The sequence below is a fragment of the Gigantopelta aegis genome, chromosome 3 (genome assembly GCF_016097555.1).
Source record: "Gigantopelta aegis isolate Gae_Host chromosome 3, Gae_host_genome, whole genome shotgun sequence".
In the NCBI taxonomy this organism is placed as follows: domain Eukaryota; kingdom Metazoa; phylum Mollusca; class Gastropoda; order Neomphalida; family Peltospiridae; genus Gigantopelta; species Gigantopelta aegis.
The window spans coordinates 62,749,572-62,768,195 of record NC_054701.1 but is presented as its reverse complement, the minus strand read 5'-3'; the positions used below and the strand labels follow the sequence as shown (position 1 = coordinate 62,768,195).

General features: G+C 40.5%; 2 protein-coding genes across 3 annotated transcripts; both read right to left on the bottom strand.

Annotated features, from left to right (window-relative positions):
• Positions 1–828: 828 nt before the first annotated feature.
• Positions 829–2,929, bottom strand: LOC121368768 (protein ANTAGONIST OF LIKE HETEROCHROMATIN PROTEIN 1-like). Its single transcript, XM_041493515.1, has 2 exons — positions 2,902–2,929; positions 829–1,589 (listed from the first exon to the last, which is right to left on the bottom strand). Exons 1-2 carry the CDS (start codon positions 2,927–2,929, stop codon positions 829–831), a joined length of 789 nt encoding a protein of 262 aa, XP_041349449.1.
• Positions 2,930–3,825: 896 nt separating this feature from the next.
• LOC121368402 (isochorismatase domain-containing protein 1-like) lies at positions 3,826–18,470 on the bottom strand. Of its 2 annotated transcripts, none has more exons than XM_041493108.1 (5): positions 18,429–18,470; positions 14,191–14,238; positions 9,156–9,317; positions 5,847–5,963; positions 3,826–4,992 (listed from the first exon to the last, which is right to left on the bottom strand). In XM_041493108.1, the coding sequence occupies exons 1-5, from the start codon at positions 18,453–18,455 to the stop codon at positions 4,846–4,848; spliced, it is 501 nt and encodes a 166-aa protein (XP_041349042.1). In that variant the 5' UTR covers positions 18,456–18,470; the 3' UTR covers positions 3,826–4,845. The 2 variants fall into 2 exon arrangements, with proteins under 2 accessions (XP_041349042.1, XP_041349041.1); XM_041493107.1 differs by lacking the exon at positions 18,429–18,470 and adding an exon at positions 15,492–15,640.
• Between the last annotated feature and the right edge of the window lie 154 nt (positions 18,471–18,624).

Here is an 18,624-nt window from a genome sequence, read left to right as displayed (position 1 = left end):
ATGTTTCAACTTATGTTAAATTGCCGTGAGACAAACTTTGTTCCACCAGCTTTTCCTCAAACACCAGTTCCTATGCGGGCGTTCCAGCCAAACATGTATGGCTACTTTCCAAGTCGTGACACTACACCGCAACCGACTTCCACCCCAATCTCGAATGCTGCATGTAGTTTTGGAGACATCAGCAGCGACGGTACCATCAGTCATGGAACTGACGACGACACCATTTGTCATGCAACCGACGACCACACCAGTTATGTAAACCTCTGAAGTAACTGACTGTTATTCAAACACAAATTTCATCATTGAGTTGATTTCCTGTGTGATTGTTACGTGAACATTTGTTCTATGTTTACTGCAGAGGAAACGTGTGTTGTAACCGTAAATGAAAAATCGCCCGTAAATAAAAAAAAGTTCACAATAAGCGCCAAATTTTTCATTTACGGTTGCAACAAACGTGTATGCATATCCAGTTCGGTGTGGAAGATACACTCAATTTTTTTTTCTTTCTAACTTTAACATTACTTCAATAACGAGAAGACGTAATTTTATAGTTTTAAATGAACATTTAATACAGAAAATGTGTTGATTGAATATCAGATATCATCTTTTACCAACAATACATACACCATTTTCGTTCACATCATTTTGTTGTACATGTACGACATGATTATGAAAATAAAATAAATGTTTTTAACATTGTACCTGTTTTTTTTAAATCATTGGTTAACATGCCCATGATTAACGCCACATATATCTTCTCACTGCTGGAGTAATCATGTGTGCTTCTCTATAGGGCATCTCGAATTCCTGTAGTACGAAGTAGGTTATTTAGCGTTCTTCAGTAAACTGACGTGAAAGTAATCGTCTAATTTCCTTGCCGTCCATTGGCTGAGCTCTCATTTGGTATGGTTCAGGTTGATGAACATTCATCGCGATTACTCGATCCATCCATCTGTCGTCAAATATGTCTCCAGTAGTTTCGCAGATGTTGTGTAGGGTTACTGCGGCGGTCACTAAATTGGGGACATAGCTGATGTCCAAATCCAGTCTCTTGAGAAAGCGCCTCCAGCGACCCTTAAGGCGTCCAAATGAATTTTCGATTGTCATTCGCGCTTTGCTCAGGCGGTAGTTGAATGTTTGTTCTTCTTCAGTAAATCTCCCTCTGTCAACGTATGGTTTCAAAAGCCATGAAGACATCGGGTATGCTGCGTCACCAATGAGGACCACTGGCATGTCGATGTTGTCATCTGTAGGTCCTACGGCCTGTGTCCATTCTGGCGATGATGGTAACAAGTTCCCATTTACTGCCTGCGCCATGAGCTGAGAATTGGCGAAAACTCTCGCATCGTGGACACGGCCTGGCCACCCGATACAGATGTCAGTAAAGCGGTATCTATGGTCACATACTGCTTGCAGTATGATCGAGTACCATCCCTTTCTGTTTACATAGTCTGCGTGATCGTCTTTTGGGGCAATAATGGGAATGTGCGTGGCATCAATGGCGCCAGCACAGTTAGGAAAATTCCACGTTTCCTGGAAGCCACGGATGATCTCTTTCAATCCTTGGCCCTTCGGAAAGGTCACGAACGCTGGAAAGAGTAGAGTAACTATTGCATCACAAACATCATGCACGCAAGAATGCACAGTAGACTTGTGGATTCCGAACAAGTTTCCAATTGTTCTGTACTCCGCAGTAGATGCAAGGAAGTAGATGCAAGGAAGTATATGGCGACTCCAACTCTGTGTTCTACAGATAAGGCTTCTCGCACCACCGAGCTTCTTTGCAGTTTGTCATATAACTTTGTACATAGAAAGTCAAATGTCGCTCTTTTCATTCGAAAATTTTCTTTCCATTGTTCATCAGTAAAAGTACCTAGAACGATATCCTGCCACCACACACTGCTTCTTTGCACTGCCCATATTCTTCTCTCACGTTGTAATGCTGCAACTAAGGCCACAGTTAGTACCATTGCAAAGTGCTGCTTTCGTTGAAAACGCCTTATACGTCCCATGGTGTTGGCTCAAATGGACATATTTAATGAAAATATCATTTTTATACTCAGTCATATAAACGCACTAAAAAAATATAACCCCGGGGTTAAAATCCACCAATTTGACCCCCGGGTTAAAATATGACCCAGCGTCAAATGGTGGCATGTAAACGAGGCTTAAGGTAATCTTAGGGCTAAGATCGCTTCGTGGAACGGGGCCCAGAGTCGTTGTTAAGCATGGCACGAGATGTGTAGGGGGTTCCGGGGGCATGCTCTCCAGGGGAACTTTTAAACATTGGATGGCTTTAAACGCCTTTTCTTGGCAATTAAAACGCAAAAACAAACCCGATACAAAGGGGTACTTGTAAGCACTTGTAAATTAAAACTTTAAAAGACACTATTCTGGGGACGGCTCGGTCTAGGTAGGGCAGTTATACATAACGATACAAAGGAGCATTTGAACATTATAACTTTAAAGGGCACTATTCTAGGGACGGCTCTGTCTAGTTAGAGCAGTTAGGCTATACATAAAAAACGAAACAAAGGGGCATTTGTAAATTATAACTTTAACTGGACCTATTCTAGGGACTGTTCGTTCTAGGTAGGGCAGTTATACATAAAAACGATACAAAGGGGCATTTGTAAATTATAATTTTAACTGGACCTATTCTAGGGACGGCTCTGTCTAAGTAGGGCAGTTATACATATACATAAAAAAAAAAAAAACGATACAAAGGGCATTTGTAAATTATAGCTGTAAAGGGCACTATTCTAGAGACAGCGGTCTAGGTAGGGCAGATATACATAACATTGACAGAGCCTAATTTTGAAAATCTATACAATTTCAAAGCTAAAACTATTAGGCTATCATTATGCAACTTTCATCACGCAACTTTAAGGCGCTCATTACTCGCGTTAGACAACGTGTTGAACCCCATTGTGACTCGGCAACACACACACATTTGCAAGCTTGCGCATACACGCATAACTTAAATTCATGCAGCTAAAATTGCTTACGTGCAAAACTACTTTTATATAAACAAAAAGAGCACTTGAACATTTTGAGGGCACTTGAAAAATGTTGGGGGGTACGCGTCCCCCTGGTCCGCACTCCCCTCTGGATCAGTCTCTGCGCAAATCGCATATTGTACTGAAAAGCAATCTTCCTACACTAATATGCAGCCGACCAGGAAATATTACACCTTCTCCATTACATTCATACGCAAAACACAAAAAAAGATTTTTTGGGAGCTATGAATTCGAAAATAAGGAATGTTTTATTTACATATATGGCGTCCGACATATGATTGAAAACCACACATAGTGAGAGAAAAGACATGCTCCCGCCATACAATGGGCTACTATACTCTTTCAAGCCATAAAAAAAATGTCAAAAACCAAGAACTAAAGCGTTATTTTTATTTTTGTTCTCCAATATTAAAGCACAGACGAAAAGAACGCTGAAATTTTCTTTTTCCTAACTTTTATCACATGGTTGTTATCCAATGTTGGCAAAATTATTATATATATTTTTTTCATACATTTTAAAATTTGCACCTCGGTGGTGTCGTGGTTAATCCATCGGCCCGGTACCGGCTCCCACCCAGAGCGAGTTTGAACGATTTAATGGGTAGGTGTAAAACCACTGCACCCTCTTCTTTCTCAATATCAACTAACACACTGCCCTGGACATACAGCCCAGATAGCTGAGGTATGTGCTCAGGATAACGTGATTGAACCGTAACTGGATATAAGCACGAAAATAAGTTGAAATGAAATGAATGTATGATTACCATCTGAAGTGGAAAGAACAAAATCTAGTGGTGGATACAAGTCAGATTTTTATCTTTATTTACATAGAATAGGGGTCACCAGTGATGGAAATAACATGCCATTTCTTTAAAGCACATACAATTCATGACTTTCATTACTCTGATGTAGTATTATAAGTGGCGAATGGCAGAATGATCAACAGCAACAGTACTGGTTGAACTTTAAGATAGATGTTACCATTCTCGTTCCAGCCAGTGCACCAGGATTGGTATATCAAAGGCCGTGGTATGTACTATCCTGTCTGTGGGTTGGTGCATATAAAAGATCACTTGCTACTAATGGATGCTCTGAATGTGCACATTAATCCCTGTACCATACCATATACCATATAGCATAATGGAAAAATGTAGCAGGTTTCCTCTCTACAATGACCAAATGTTTGACATCCAATAGCCAATGATTTATAAATAAATGTGTTCTAGTGGTGTTATTAAACAAAAGAAACTTTTTTAGATAAACCAACACCTACCACCACTAACAAAACACATATTATTTTAATTCCAGTCATAACACAATTAAATAATACTACATTTTATTTTTTTATAATAATACAATTCACTTACGCATTCATAGATGTCAGAAAGACAACAGCAACTTGGGACACAGTTACATTTTACTTTGATTATCAACCGGGGTGTATATACATTATCTTCATAATTGTGTGTGTGTGGGGGGGGGGGGGGGGGACGAGAGGGTGTCATTGCCTCCCTTCCGCCTTCTCTCCTATGGCATTACACAGAATCAAATGGTAACCAAATCTTCACACTGTTTGTGAAGAATGGCTGAAGCGGTCCCTACCATATTTCATCCGTGTCAAGTGTCCTTTATTTAAAAACATTTATTTTTTTAATTTCCTTTTTTTTTCTTCTTCTAAATGTCCCAGTATTAAGGTTAATTTTCATTACATCAAAGTATGTATTATATGATAACAACATGGCGTTACTTGAGTATCAAAGGAGGAGGTGCATGTACATTCAGACATGAGAAGAGCCAATCAAATGGGCAGGTTGTGTGACAATGATCATAAATTAGCCACAAGGCCCGAGTCCGGAGCACTGGTTTTTATTAGTCCCTGGATCTCCTTGAACTTGGGATGTTCCTTGTCTCCCACTAACTGTAGAAGAACTGCTTCGCTGGTTGTCACTGTGGCACCACTGTGTTGAAATCTCTGTAATGAAAATTTATTATTATTATATATATAGGCCTATATATATACAGTGAAACCTTTCAAAACCGGACCCTCTGTAAACTGGAATTCCCTCAAAACCGGATGTACAGAAGAACCTCTCTATACTGGATACCTCTTATAACCGGACATTACACTTGGTCCCAAGGGTGTCTGGTTTAGAAGTGTTTCACTATATATATATATATATATATATACACACATACATAGATACATACATACATACACACATACATAGATACATACATACATAGATACATACATATACCCATACATACATACATACATACATACATACATACATACATACATGTATATATTTATTTATTACCCATATGGGCAGAGATGGGGAAAGAAATATGATCTTTCCCTAGGGAAAGAAAAAAACATTTCTTCCCCTAGATATGTTTCGACATCATAAACAGTGCTTCACTACAGACAGTTAATTGAGTGTAAGAATAGTTTCCATCATGGAAGTCATGTCAACAACTAACTTACATCATCAGCGATACGTACGTCACTACTATGGTGCAACCCTGTCCCTTATTCACAACTTGCAGACTTGTTTTCAACAACAGTATCGTTTGAAAATCTTCCATAAAATGATAGCTTGTTGAGTATTCTCTAAATATGCTGCTACTTGCCACCCCCCACCCCACCTCCGTTTCATATGCCAGTGACTGGGGTCTAATTCTCAAAGCAATATCACATCATCCTTGCAAGTCTTTTTGCATTGCACTGCAAGCTCGTTGCAAAGTTGCGAGACTTTAGTGAATTGGGCCCTTGATTTTTTTAAAAGTACCCTGATAACAATGTATTTCTGTAGATGTGTACACCTGCAGAGCGAACAGTCTGTCCATCTGACTTCGTGAAGAGCACCCATCGGCCACGACGTGCACCTCGTAGGTCCTGTCCAGCAGGTCTATGACCGTCTGCTGGATGCATACGTGGGTCTGAAACAACGCAACAGTATCGGTTAACCATATCACTGGGCAGTGCACTGATTAATTAATTAATTAATTAATCACCTGTATGCTTCGAAGAAAGTCGAGAGTGGTCAGTCAGGTTACCAGGAGATTACAACAAGTCAAGAAAGTCGAGAATGGTATTTTGTTCTCCAACAAAATGTTTTGGAACAGAAGTATCACAACATAAATTTTTTTCTATTAACTGTGTGCTGTTTAGATATAAATTATAACACAGGTATCAGTACAACAAAAACAGCGAAATGAATGAAGAATGAACATCAGAGATAATGGGAATTGTAAACTTCATAAATGTGTCGCAACCTAAAGTTTGTTTTGTTTAACGGCACCACTAGAGCACATTGATTATTATTCATCAGCTATTGGATGTCAAACATTTGATAATTTTAGTCTTACAGAGGAAACCTGCTACATTTTTCCACATATAGCAAGGGATCTTTTATATGCATTATCCCACAGACAGGATAGCACATACCATAGCCTTTGATATACCAGTCATGGTGCACTGGCTGGAATGAGAAATAGCCCAATGGGCACACCAATGGGGATCGATTCTAAACCGACCGCAGATCAAGCGAGTGCTTTACCACTGGGCTATGTCCCGCCCCTGTGTCGTAACCAAGGCCCTAATCTAGAATTGAAAAAGTAGAAGTGACTGTTCCCTTCCCAGGAGAAGAGGGAGAACTTTGATAAACATAGACAAAGTTAACATTTTATCAGTATATGTCTTAGTGTTTCGTTATGTTCTATGTTTATGCAGAAACTTTCCGAATTATAGACATGGACTGAATTGTAATATTTCGTAATCAAATACATTTTGTACTATTAATTCCAGTAATAAAATGTTATCAAAACATCATAATATTTGTATTAAAAACGTAATGGTATTAAAGCAGCTCATAAATAATGTGTTGCTGAAAATAATAATAATTTGTATTTTTCTGGCGGGTGGGACCTAGCTCAGTGGTAAAGCGTTCACTTGATGCGCAGTCGGTTTAGGATCAATCCCAGTCGGCGGACCCATTGGGCTGTTTCTCGTTCCAGCCAGTGCTCCACAACTGGTGTAATAAAGGCTGTGGTATGTACTATCCTGTCTGTGGGATGGTGCATATAAAAGATCCCTTTCTGCTAATCAAAAAGAGTAGCCCATGAAGTGGCGACAGCGGGTTTCCTCTCTCAATATAGGTGTGGTCCTTAACTATATGTCTGATGCCATATAACCGTAAAATAAAATGTGTTGAGTGCGTCGTTAAATAAAACATTTTCTTCCTTTTATTTTCTGGCATTACTGAAATACATCTGGACATTTGACAGTAAGGCTTAAAGCTGCAGGAATAAAGGAATATTTTTATTATTTAAGCATTTAGAATGGATGATCCAGTTCTGTTTGGTACATAAACGGTCCGCCACATCGCTATAGTTTCACAATGCTCGCTTATCTACATTATCTAGGTCAACTACAAACTCAAAGGCCAACTTTGTTTTTCTTCATTTAGCAGGATGCCAGTAGAACTGGGACTTTACATGATCTGCGCAGGCGCTGAGCTTCTCACGTGATTTTGAACAAATTTAACTGTCTTGATGAAGGGGTCATCTCATATCTCCAAAACATATTTATATCCATAGAGATATGGTACAACACCTTTCCAGGGGTCGGTGGGGGATTTGGCTTGAAATTTTGACAGAGGCCAGCAGTTGGCATACGGGTGTTAATAATTATGTAACGCTCTAGGGGTAGAGGAAGAGGGTGTTGTGTTCAATTTATGTAACATTTATCAAGACTATATATTATTTCTATTCATTACTTAGACCTAAAAAGGTGTTTTTTTGAAAATGCGCGGTCGGTCTAGGATCGATCCCCAATGGCGGGCTCATTCCAGCCAGTGCGCCATGACTGCTATATAAAAGGCCATGGTATGTGATATTCTGTCTGTGGGATGGTACATATAAACGATCCCTTGCTAAAACAAAATGTAGTAGGTTTCCATGGCGCATCTGCAGGGATTTCAGTGGGGTTGGGGTTATAGACTGTGTTGAGTGAAGTTTATATGGGGCCATGCTCCCCCAGAAAATATATTTCAACTTTTTTTTTAGCTTGGGCAGGTAAACGTTTCGACCCCCAATACCCTTACTCTGCACATGCACCCGTTTCCTCTTTGATCAATATGCTCTAACATTGATGTCGTTAAACAAAACAAACCAAGTTAACCCTTTCCAAACGAAAGAATATCCATTTGACTTTGTAGATTTTAACACACTTAAAATTAAGAAATGAAAACATTCATCGTCTATGTTAGTATATTTTATGTTAAAAAATATATACATGATCAATGTATTAATAGTACGAAAGACTCTAGTACCGTATCCATAACCGAACGCTCTTCGTACAGCGCAAGATTTCTCATTTCATTTTTTGAGATGAACCCTACAATTTGAAATCCGCAAACGCATGTGTTAACTTAAATTGACAACAGACTGTCGTTTGTGCTTTGCCGAGCAATGGCAGCATAGGCAACGAATCGAGCGTATACTTTTGACGTCTGCTGTATGATTTTGTTTTTGAAGTTGGATTTGATCCAAAATATCCTTCTCACTACTACTAATAACTCAGCAACTTGAGCAGACTTTTGTCCAGGAAAAAAAGTGTCCAGTTCGCTAACTACATGTAGATTACAGCCTGTCATAACTACCACATCTCCATTAGCAGAGTGGGATCTTTTATATGCACTGTTCCAGACATGAAAGCACATACCATGGCCTTTGATAAAGAAATTGTGGAGCAATGGTAGGGATAGTGAAGGGAGGAACTAGTCTACCAAGGGGTGTTGATTCTGCGATTGCTCTATCAACTAAACTATATCCTACCCCTGCCTTTAAAAAAAAAAAAAAAAAAAAATATATATATATATATATACAGTGAAACCCCTCTAAACCAGACACCCTAGGGACCAAATAAAATGTCCAGTTTCAGAGGTATCCGGTTTAGAGAGGTTAAGTTCTTTACTGATTTTTAAAAAAGGACCATGAAAAATGTCCGGTTTTGAAGGAATTCCAGCTTACAGAGGGTCTGGTTTTGAGAGGTTTCACTGTATATATATATATATATATAAATGAATTCAAGACTGGAAAATGTTATATTTCTGAGTAATAAAACCTCACCTCAATACCAAACAGCACAACATGTCGCACATTTCCGCTGCAAAGAGATTTCAGTTTTTCTTCAACCTCTGGTAAAACCATACTGAATTTAGTCTTGGGAAAAACTGCAACAGCATTGTTGATATCGAGTTCTGGTACTGTACTTCCTAGACCTTTGGGATACTGAAAAGCAAAACATTCTGATCATCATGTGACTGCAATTTAAGCAATTTTGGTTTCTACTCTGTAAACTAAATGTTCGAAAGCAAATACCAGACCACACACCCTTTCTACTCGGTGAACTAAATGTTCGAAAGGACATCAGACCACACACCCTTTCTACTCGGTGAACTAAATGTTCAAAAGGACATCAGACCACACACCCTTTCTACTCGGTGAACTAAATGTTCAAAAGGACATCAGACCACACACCCTTTCTACTCGGTGAACTAAATGTTCAAAAGGACATCAGACCACACACCCTTTCTACTCGGTGAACTAAATGTTCAAAAGGACACCAGACCACACACCCTTTCTACTCGGTGAACTAAATGTTCAAAAGGACATCAGACCACACACCCTTTCAACTCGGTGAATTAAATGTTCGAAAGGACATCAGACCACACACCCTTTCTACTCGGTGAACTAAATGTTCGAAAGGACATCAGACCACACACCCTTTCTACTCGGTAAACTAAATGTTCGAAAGGACATACCAGACCACACACCCTTTCTACTCGGTGAACTGAATGTTCGAAGGGACATACCAGACCACACACCCTTTCTACTCGGTAAACTTAATGTTCGAAGGGACATACCAGACCACACACCCACACACCTTTTCTACTCGGTAAACTTAATGTTCGAAGGGACATACCAGACCACACACCTTTTCTACTCAGTGAACTAAATGTTCGAAGGGACATACCAGACCACACACCCTTTCTACTCGGTGAACTAAATGTTCGAAGGGACATACCAGACCACACACACTGTACCTTGATTCATCTCAGTTTATATCCCCTCTTTTGAGATCAGTAATTCACCTTTCTTGTACAATATAGTGTCAGGAATCGGCTGGATCAAATTTCATCATCGATCATCAGTGATAATTGAATGGGCAGGGTTTTATCACCTATGTTTCTAGACTCCGATAATGGGCACCATTTCCCACCATTCTACAGAGGCTATGTCGTTTTTCATTCCCAATTTTGGAGTAAAAAATTCCCAATCTCAATGTAAATCTCATTCACTTGACAAACCCTCACTAACCACTAACCCACTAATTCACTGTCCTGGACAGACAGCCCAGATAGCTGATGTGAGTGTCCATGACAGCGTGCTTGAACCTTAATTGGATATAAGCATGAAAAATAAGTTGAAATGAAATGAAATAATTCACTGCTCTTTCCACTGTTTCCAGGGAAAGACTCTGGACATTTTGAACAAAAGGTGCAATTTGGGATCATTTGTAAGGGACACACTCCAGCTTCCTTAGGAAAGGAAACTTGAGAGATGTTTAGTCTTTAGAATGTTTTACTGCTTTTCCTTCACCAAATAGTTTGTGAGTGTATAGCAATATTCATGAAAATAATTAAACTTCGAAATTGGAGTTGGTGGATGAGGCTGTCAGATGTAAGGATGTTTAACCTGGGCAGTGCTGGACAAATTTAAAAGTGTGTTTCGTTTAACAACACCACTAGAGCACAATGATTTATTAATCATCGGTTATTAGATGTCAAACATTTGGTAATTTTGTCATATAGTATTAGAGAGGAAACCCGCTACATTTTTCCATTAGCAGCAAGGGATCTTTTATATGCACCATCCCACAGACAGGATAGCACATACTACAGCCTTTCATATACCAGTGGTGGTGCACTGGCTGGAATGATAAATAGCCCAAGGGCTCACCAACAGGGAATCGATCCCACACTGATTGCGCATCAAGCGAACGCTTTACCACTGTGCTACGTCCCGCCTTGCTGGGCAAAGTGACCCACTATTCACACAAAAAAGAAATGTTTTATTTAATGATGCACTCAACACATTTTATTTACAGTTATATGGCGTCAGACATATGGTTAAGGACCACATAGATTTTGAAAGAAAACTCGCTGTCGCCACTATATGGGCTACTCCTTCTGATTAGCAGCAAGGGATCTTTTATTTGCACTTCCTACAGGCAGGATAGCACAAACCATGGCCTTTGTTGAACCAGTTATGGATCACTGGTCGGTGCAAGTGGTTTTACACCTACCCATTGAGCCTTGCGGAGCACTCACTCAGGGTTTGGAATCGGTATATGGATTAAAAATCCCATGCCTCGACTGGGATCCGAACCCAGTACCTTCCAGCCTGTAGACCGATGGCCTAACCACGACGCCACCAAGGCCAGTCACTATTCACAAATGAAAACTTCAGGTCTATTGCCAGGCACCAATAACATTTGTTAATTTCATTATCCAATTTGTCAATGTCGGGTTGCCTGTTTGTCCCTGGGATGGGGGTGAAGTTTACTATAGTTGTATAGAGAAGTTAAATTTGTTTTGTTTAACGACACCACTGGAGCACATTGATTAATTAATCATCGTCTATTGGATGTCAAACATTGGTAATTCTGACTCGTAGTCATCAGAGAAAACCCGCAACATTTTTCCTAATACAGAAAGGGATCTTTTATATGCACTTTCCCACAGACAGGAAAGAACATACCACAGCCTTTGTGCAGTTGTGATGCACTGGTTAGAACGAGAGAAAACCCAGTCAGCTGAATGGATCCAGCGAGGTGGTTAGATCTTGCAACGCAAGCACCTCAAGCGAGCACTCAATTGACCGAGCTAAATCCTGCCCCTTGTATAGAGAAATGCATTTAACTGTAATTTCTTTAGCATCTTCTACAAAACTACATCCAAGTCCAAATCCAAGCAAAATTTTGTCTTGAGCTTCCTTTCTCCTCACATGGAGAAACTAATTTATTACTTTGGTCATTCTTCTGAACCCCGCCCACCTCCATCCCAGGGTCCTGAGGGATGGGGTCCTAAGAGGAAAATTAAGCCAATTAAAAACATATATCTTCTTCTAAACTTCCACAAATGCTGAGACGTAGACCAGTGGAAAAGCGCTCACTTGATGCACGGTCGGTTTGGGATTGACCCCTGTCAGTGGGCCCACTGGGCTATTTCTCGCTCTATCCAGTGCACCACAACTGGTACATCAAAGACCGTGGTATGTGTTATCCTGTCTATGGGATGGTGCATATAAAAGATCCCTTGCTGCTAATCGAAAACGAGTAACCCATGAAGTAGCAACAGCGGGTTTCCTCCCTCAATATCTGCGTGGTCCTTAACCATATGTCCGACGGCATATAACCGTAAATATAACATTTCCTTCCTTCCAGACTGGCCTCGGTGGCGTCGTGGTTAGGCCATCTGTCTACAGGCTGGTAGGTACTGGGTTCGGATCCCAGTTGAGGCATGGGATTTTTAATCCAGATACTGACTCCAAACCCTGAGTGAGTGCTCTGCAAGGCTCAATGGGTAGGTGTAAACCACTTGCACCAACCAGTGATCCATAACTGGTTCAACAAAGGCCATGGTTTGTGCTATCGTGCCTGTGGGAAGAGCAAATAAAAGATTCCTTGCTGCCTGTCATAAAAGAGTAGCCTATGTGGCAACAGCAGGTTTCCTCTAAAAAACAGTGTCAGAATGACCATATGTTTGATGTCCAATAGCCGATGATAAGATAAAAAATCAATGTGCTCTAGTGGCGTCGTTAAATACAACAAACTTTACTTTCTTTCCTTCCACAAATGCTATAACCAAATAGTCTGCATACCGGTACATGTAAAGGTCTATTGATGGTTTATGACATTGTGAATTTGAATTTAAACTAATTTCTTTAACATCTTCTCCAAAACTACTTGACCAATTCCAACCAAATTTGTTGGAAACTTCCCGAGGATATGGTTAAACACAATATTGTGAATTTTATCATTCTGACCCTCCTCTGGGGTGGGGGTGATAGGTTCAAAAGAGGAAACTTAAGTAAATTATTTTTTTAATCTTCTCAAACTACTAGTACTTGACCAATTCCATCAAATTTTGTTGCAAGCTTCTCTGGCACATACAGGCATGTGATTGAAACATTTCTAAAAAGCAGAAAATGATACATGCGTGCCGAAGGCATGTAACTGAATGCAGAATGCAAGGAAAATTAATGAAACGAAAAAAAAATTAAAAGCAGAATTCCGCCAATTAGCAGAAGAATCACATGCTTGCACATAGAAGAACAAAACTATGAATTTGGTAATTTTCCCCCTCACCTCCTGCCCCCCTGTCAAGAGACCTGAGGGGTGGGGCCCCAAAAGGGACAAATTAAGCCATTTAAAAAACAAATCTTCTTCTCTACTTCCAAAAATGAACTGAGGTCTCCCATTTGTCAGGTCCTCCAGGGAGGGGGTGACATTTACCATAGTTTTAAAAGAAAAAGATGCATTTAAATTTTAATTCCTTCAGATCTACAAGACTATTTCCAAATAAATTTGACCCATGGAGAAACAAAATTATGAATTTGGTTATTCTGGTCAAGCCTTAAATTGTACATGGAAAAATAAATTTGTGAAAATGACCATTCCGATATCTCCCCCCCCCCCCCCCCCATGCCAAGCCTTAAATTGCACACTGACACACACATATTCCAGAGGAAAATTAATAAAAAAAAAAAAAATCTTCTTCTCTTCTTCTCTACCATAGAGCACAAAACTCATGAATTTGGTCATTCTGTCCCCCTCCCCCTCAGAAAATAGGTATTGTGAATTCCATGAGTCTGGTAGATGAGTCTGGTCTACAATGTACTCGGGTCTAAACAGTCTGTTTAGGCCCATGTGTGGCCTCTTGTTGGTTAAATGTTTCTTGCTGTCAACGTGTGTTTTTCAGGGCACAACGGCAAGTAAGGAGAGTAACCACAGAATTTGCTGACAGTGCCATAATAAAATTCGAACCCTGAATCAGTCTAGGTGTTTTAAATTTTATATAAAAATTCAGAGACAGCTTACCTGTTCTGTGACTATCAGTGGAATATCCAATACCTTTGTAGCTTGAACCTAAAATCAAACATCACATAAAATAAACATCTAGCAAATACTAATCAGCCATTAGAAACAGAGAGAGAGAGAGAGAGAGAGAGAGAGAGAGAGAGAGAGAGAGAGAGAGAGAGAGAGAGAGAGAGGGAGGGAAAAACAGATAGACAGAGGGAGAGATAGAAAGGAGAGAATGAGGGAAAGGAGAAACTCAAAGAGAACAAGGACAGGAGATTGTGTGTGTGTGTGTGTGTACCTGCATAGCCGAGGGTGGGGTGGGGTGGGGGGGGCGGGCCATTATAACTTTTTTTCTTCTTTTCGACTAATCACCTTTTATATTTTCTTACTGCTCCATAATAGGACTCAAAAACATTATGGTTGCTTCTCCCAACAATGTGGATGACCCCCCCCCCCCCCCCCCCAATAAAAACTCCTTGCCATTGGCAGATCCACAGGGTCCTGTGATCCCCTCCCCTCTCAGCTCATTTAAGTGCCCTTTTAGAATTTTTTAAAATTCATTATCCACAACACTAAATTGTCTTAAAGACGCATATCTGATAGCATGTCTAAGAACCCTTACAAATCGGAAATCTCACTCTCTTTTTAGAATTTTGTGATAATTGTGAAAAAATATCTGACATATAGTAAGCAGAAAATCTGTGTGTTTTCATTATAGTTATCTCTGGCTGCGAGAGTGATCATATCCATGTTTGTCTAGCTCTCGAACGGCAGAGTATTCAGGCTATAGCTACACCAGTGGACGTATGTCCTGGGTATTAAGTTAAATTTTGTTTTGTTTAACGACACCACTAGAGCACATTGATTAATTAATCATCGGCTACTGGATGTCAAACATTTGGTAATTCTGAATCATGATCATTAGAGGTAACCTGCTATATTATTCCATTAGCAGCAAGGGATCTTTTAAATGCACTTTAGCACACACAGGAAAGCTCATACAGTGGCCTTTGACCAGTTATGGTGCACTGGTTGGAACGAGAGAAAAAATCAACTCAATCGACGTGGTTCGGTCCTGCGACGCAAGCACCTCAGGCTATCACTCAACCGTCTAAGATAAATCCCGCCCCGTGCAGGGTATTGTGCGGTATATTGAGCAAACTTTCTAGAAGGCATGTTCAGGAGGGAGGTAGTTCGCAAAAAAAAAAAAAGAGAGAAAGAAAAAACCCTAGTTAAATATACAGCAAGTGCTACGCCTCCTGAACTCAAATCTAAATGGCTAAATACTTAAAATATTAAATTAAAAAAATACTGGTCACCAAACGTTTTGCAACTTCTAGAATATCTGGAAAGTATTTTATTGCTGGTCTAAATCTTTCTTGCATGTCACACAAAAAGAATACTGTTTGATCAAGCCGAATGTTCCCAAAGGTTCGACTGGCCATAGTGCACGCCACAAGATAGTAAACATTAGCCTTCCTAGGATGTATTCGATTGGCCATTGGCAGCTCGCGGAATCATTGTTCCGGAGACTATATTAAAATTGTTTATTATAGGATGTACTTTCTGTCAAGGGACCGGCTTCGGTGGCGTCGTGGCAGGCCATCGGTCTACAGGCTGGTAGGTACTGGGTTCGGATCCCAGTCGAGGCATGGGATTTTTAATCGAGATACCGACTCCAAACCCTGAGTGAGTGCTCCGCAAGGCTCAATGGGTAGGTGTAAACCACTTGCACCGACCAGTGATCCATAACTGGTTCAACAAAGGCCATGGTTTGTGCTATCCTGCCTGTGGGAAGCGCAAATAAAAGATCCCTTGCTGCCTGTCGTAAAAAGAGTAGCCTATGTGGCGACAGCGGGTTTCCTCTAAAAACAGTGTCAGAATGACCATATGTTTGACGTCCAATAGCCGATGATAAGATAAAAAATCAATGTGCTCTAGCGGCGTCGTTAAATAAAACAAACTTTACTTTTTCTGTCAAGGACGGAAGAGTTGGTGTGAGCCAACACTTGTGCCCATGACAGGCGTTTGCTACAACAGCTTGTTCTGAACAGGAACGACAAGACACGACAAGGGATGTAGGCCTACTACCAGCCTCGGTGGTGTCGTGGTTAAGCTATCGGACATAAGGCTGGTAGGTACTGGGTTCGCAACCCGGTACAGGCTCCCACCCAGAGCGAGCGAGTTTTAGCGACTCGATGGGTGGGTAGGTAGGTAGGTGTAACACCACTGTACCCACTACACGAAGAAACCCGACGCCCCTATGCGAAAAGAACCTGCGCTGTACATACTTTTTTGTGGTGACGTAGATCTAGAGAAAAGTGTGTCACGACTGGATTCGAGAATAATCAAACTAAAGCTCTGTGGCATCATATTTGGGGGAAAATGTGTATTTTAGACAATAGACACAGTAGCTTGCGACCTTGGTTGTCGACAATTGCCAAAGCATTACATAGTTTCCTCTAGCCTTCTCCTACATATCAATATCAATAAGGGGAGGGCTGGAGGTGACTCGAGTTACATCATGCCCTTAAACAGCCCTTCTGAGGGCAATCTGATTAAAATTAGCTCTACCAGTAATTACCTAGTGGAGCTAATTTTAATCAGATTGTTCTAATGGCTACCTCCAACACATCACGCTAAGGTTTGAATACAACTGATCGGACTCAGTGTCACATATATATATTATTATTTTGGGATTAAATTCAAAATTTAAATACCCGGCCTTTAACTTTCAGCCAGAACCGCTCAAAATCCCTTTAAAAATCCAAGACGCTCCGACCGATATTTTGAAGGAAGGAAGGAAATGTGACGCACTCAACACATTTTATTTACGGTTATATGGCGTTGGACATATGGTTAAGGACCACCCAGATATTGAGAGAGGAAACCCGCTGTCGCCATTTCATGGTCTACTCTTTTCGATTAGCAGCAAGGGATCTTTTATACGCACCATCCCACAGACAGGATAGCACACACCACGGCCTTTGATATACCAGTTATGGTGCACTGGCTGGAACGAGACATAGCCCAAATGAGCCCACCAACGGGGATCGATCCCAGACCGACAGCGCATCACGCGTGCGCTTTACCACATGGCTACATCCCGTCCCTCTGATATTTTGAGTACCCTTGCTTACCTTCAGTCACGGGACAGGCCTTTAGTTTTAATTTTTGAACTAAAATTCATATTCATATACTTACCTGTGTATGACACTTAATTGCCGATGTGTATTTTTTGGTGTGCTGGTGTGTCGTTAAACATTCATTCATTCATTTAAATAACAACTTTAAACGTTTAGAGCACATTGATTTATTCATCATCGGCTATTGGATGTCAAACATTTGGTCATTTTGTTGACGTATAGTCTTCGAGAGAAAACCGAATACAATTTTACATTAGTAGCAAGGGGTATTTTCACATGCACCATCCCAGACAGGATAGCACATACCAAAGCTTTTGATATACCAGTGCTGGTCATCATAGACGTATGGGCTCCCATTTGGGGGGGGGGAGGATGGGGGGGGAGAGGCTGATTTTTGGCCGAAATAAACGAAAATGCCCAAATCTGGACAAAATCATTTAGTTATATTAGCATTACTACCAAACAGTTACATGTATATAGGGTTGCAAACGAATCACTACGCATTTTTACATGAATTACAACTACTTTTGAGGGTAAAATGATGGAAATGCATTGTAAAAAGGTCTCGGGTTAGCACATTTTGCTAAAATTTGAGGTTTTGCTCCAGCACTGGGGTGGGGAGTGGGGTGCGTTAATACTGGTCATTGAATTAAGTCGCGAGACTCCACTGGTTTCTTAGCTCGAGTATTCTGTAGCCCTGCCCTATGTATACGTTACACCGCACATAGCATATAGCCTAAACAGAGTAAGGCTAGAGGACACTCGAGCTACTTAATTCTTTCCCTCCATCCTTTTCCTCGAACAAATTGGTGGAATGGGGGCATAAGATAGTCCGAGGGGACGTAGAATGTGTGGTTCTTCTACGTCCGAATCTTGTTACATACCCTATATATGTAGCTGGTATTCAAAACCTGTGACACCATGTTTCAAATGTTTCTCAACCGAAATAGTGCAACAAATGGACACACAAACCAAAAATGTACAACCTACCGTACTCAATAAATCCCGATTGAAGTACTTGTGTTATTATTAACAAAATAAATCTTCCAACGACAACAGTCAAAAGTCCCCCGCCATGTTAAATATGCTACATAGAGGAAAGCAACTCACCGTGCACGTTAAGAAAAACATTGACATAACGTGCCCCGTGCACTAGGCTTAAGATAGCCTTACTGAGCCGTCCTTTCACTTTCATCTGCCCTTCCCTGCCCTTCCCTGCCCTGACTAATAAGCATAGGCCTACGCACTGTGTAGTAATATTCGTCTAGGAAAGACATACTCCAATATATTCCTTTGAGCTAATCAA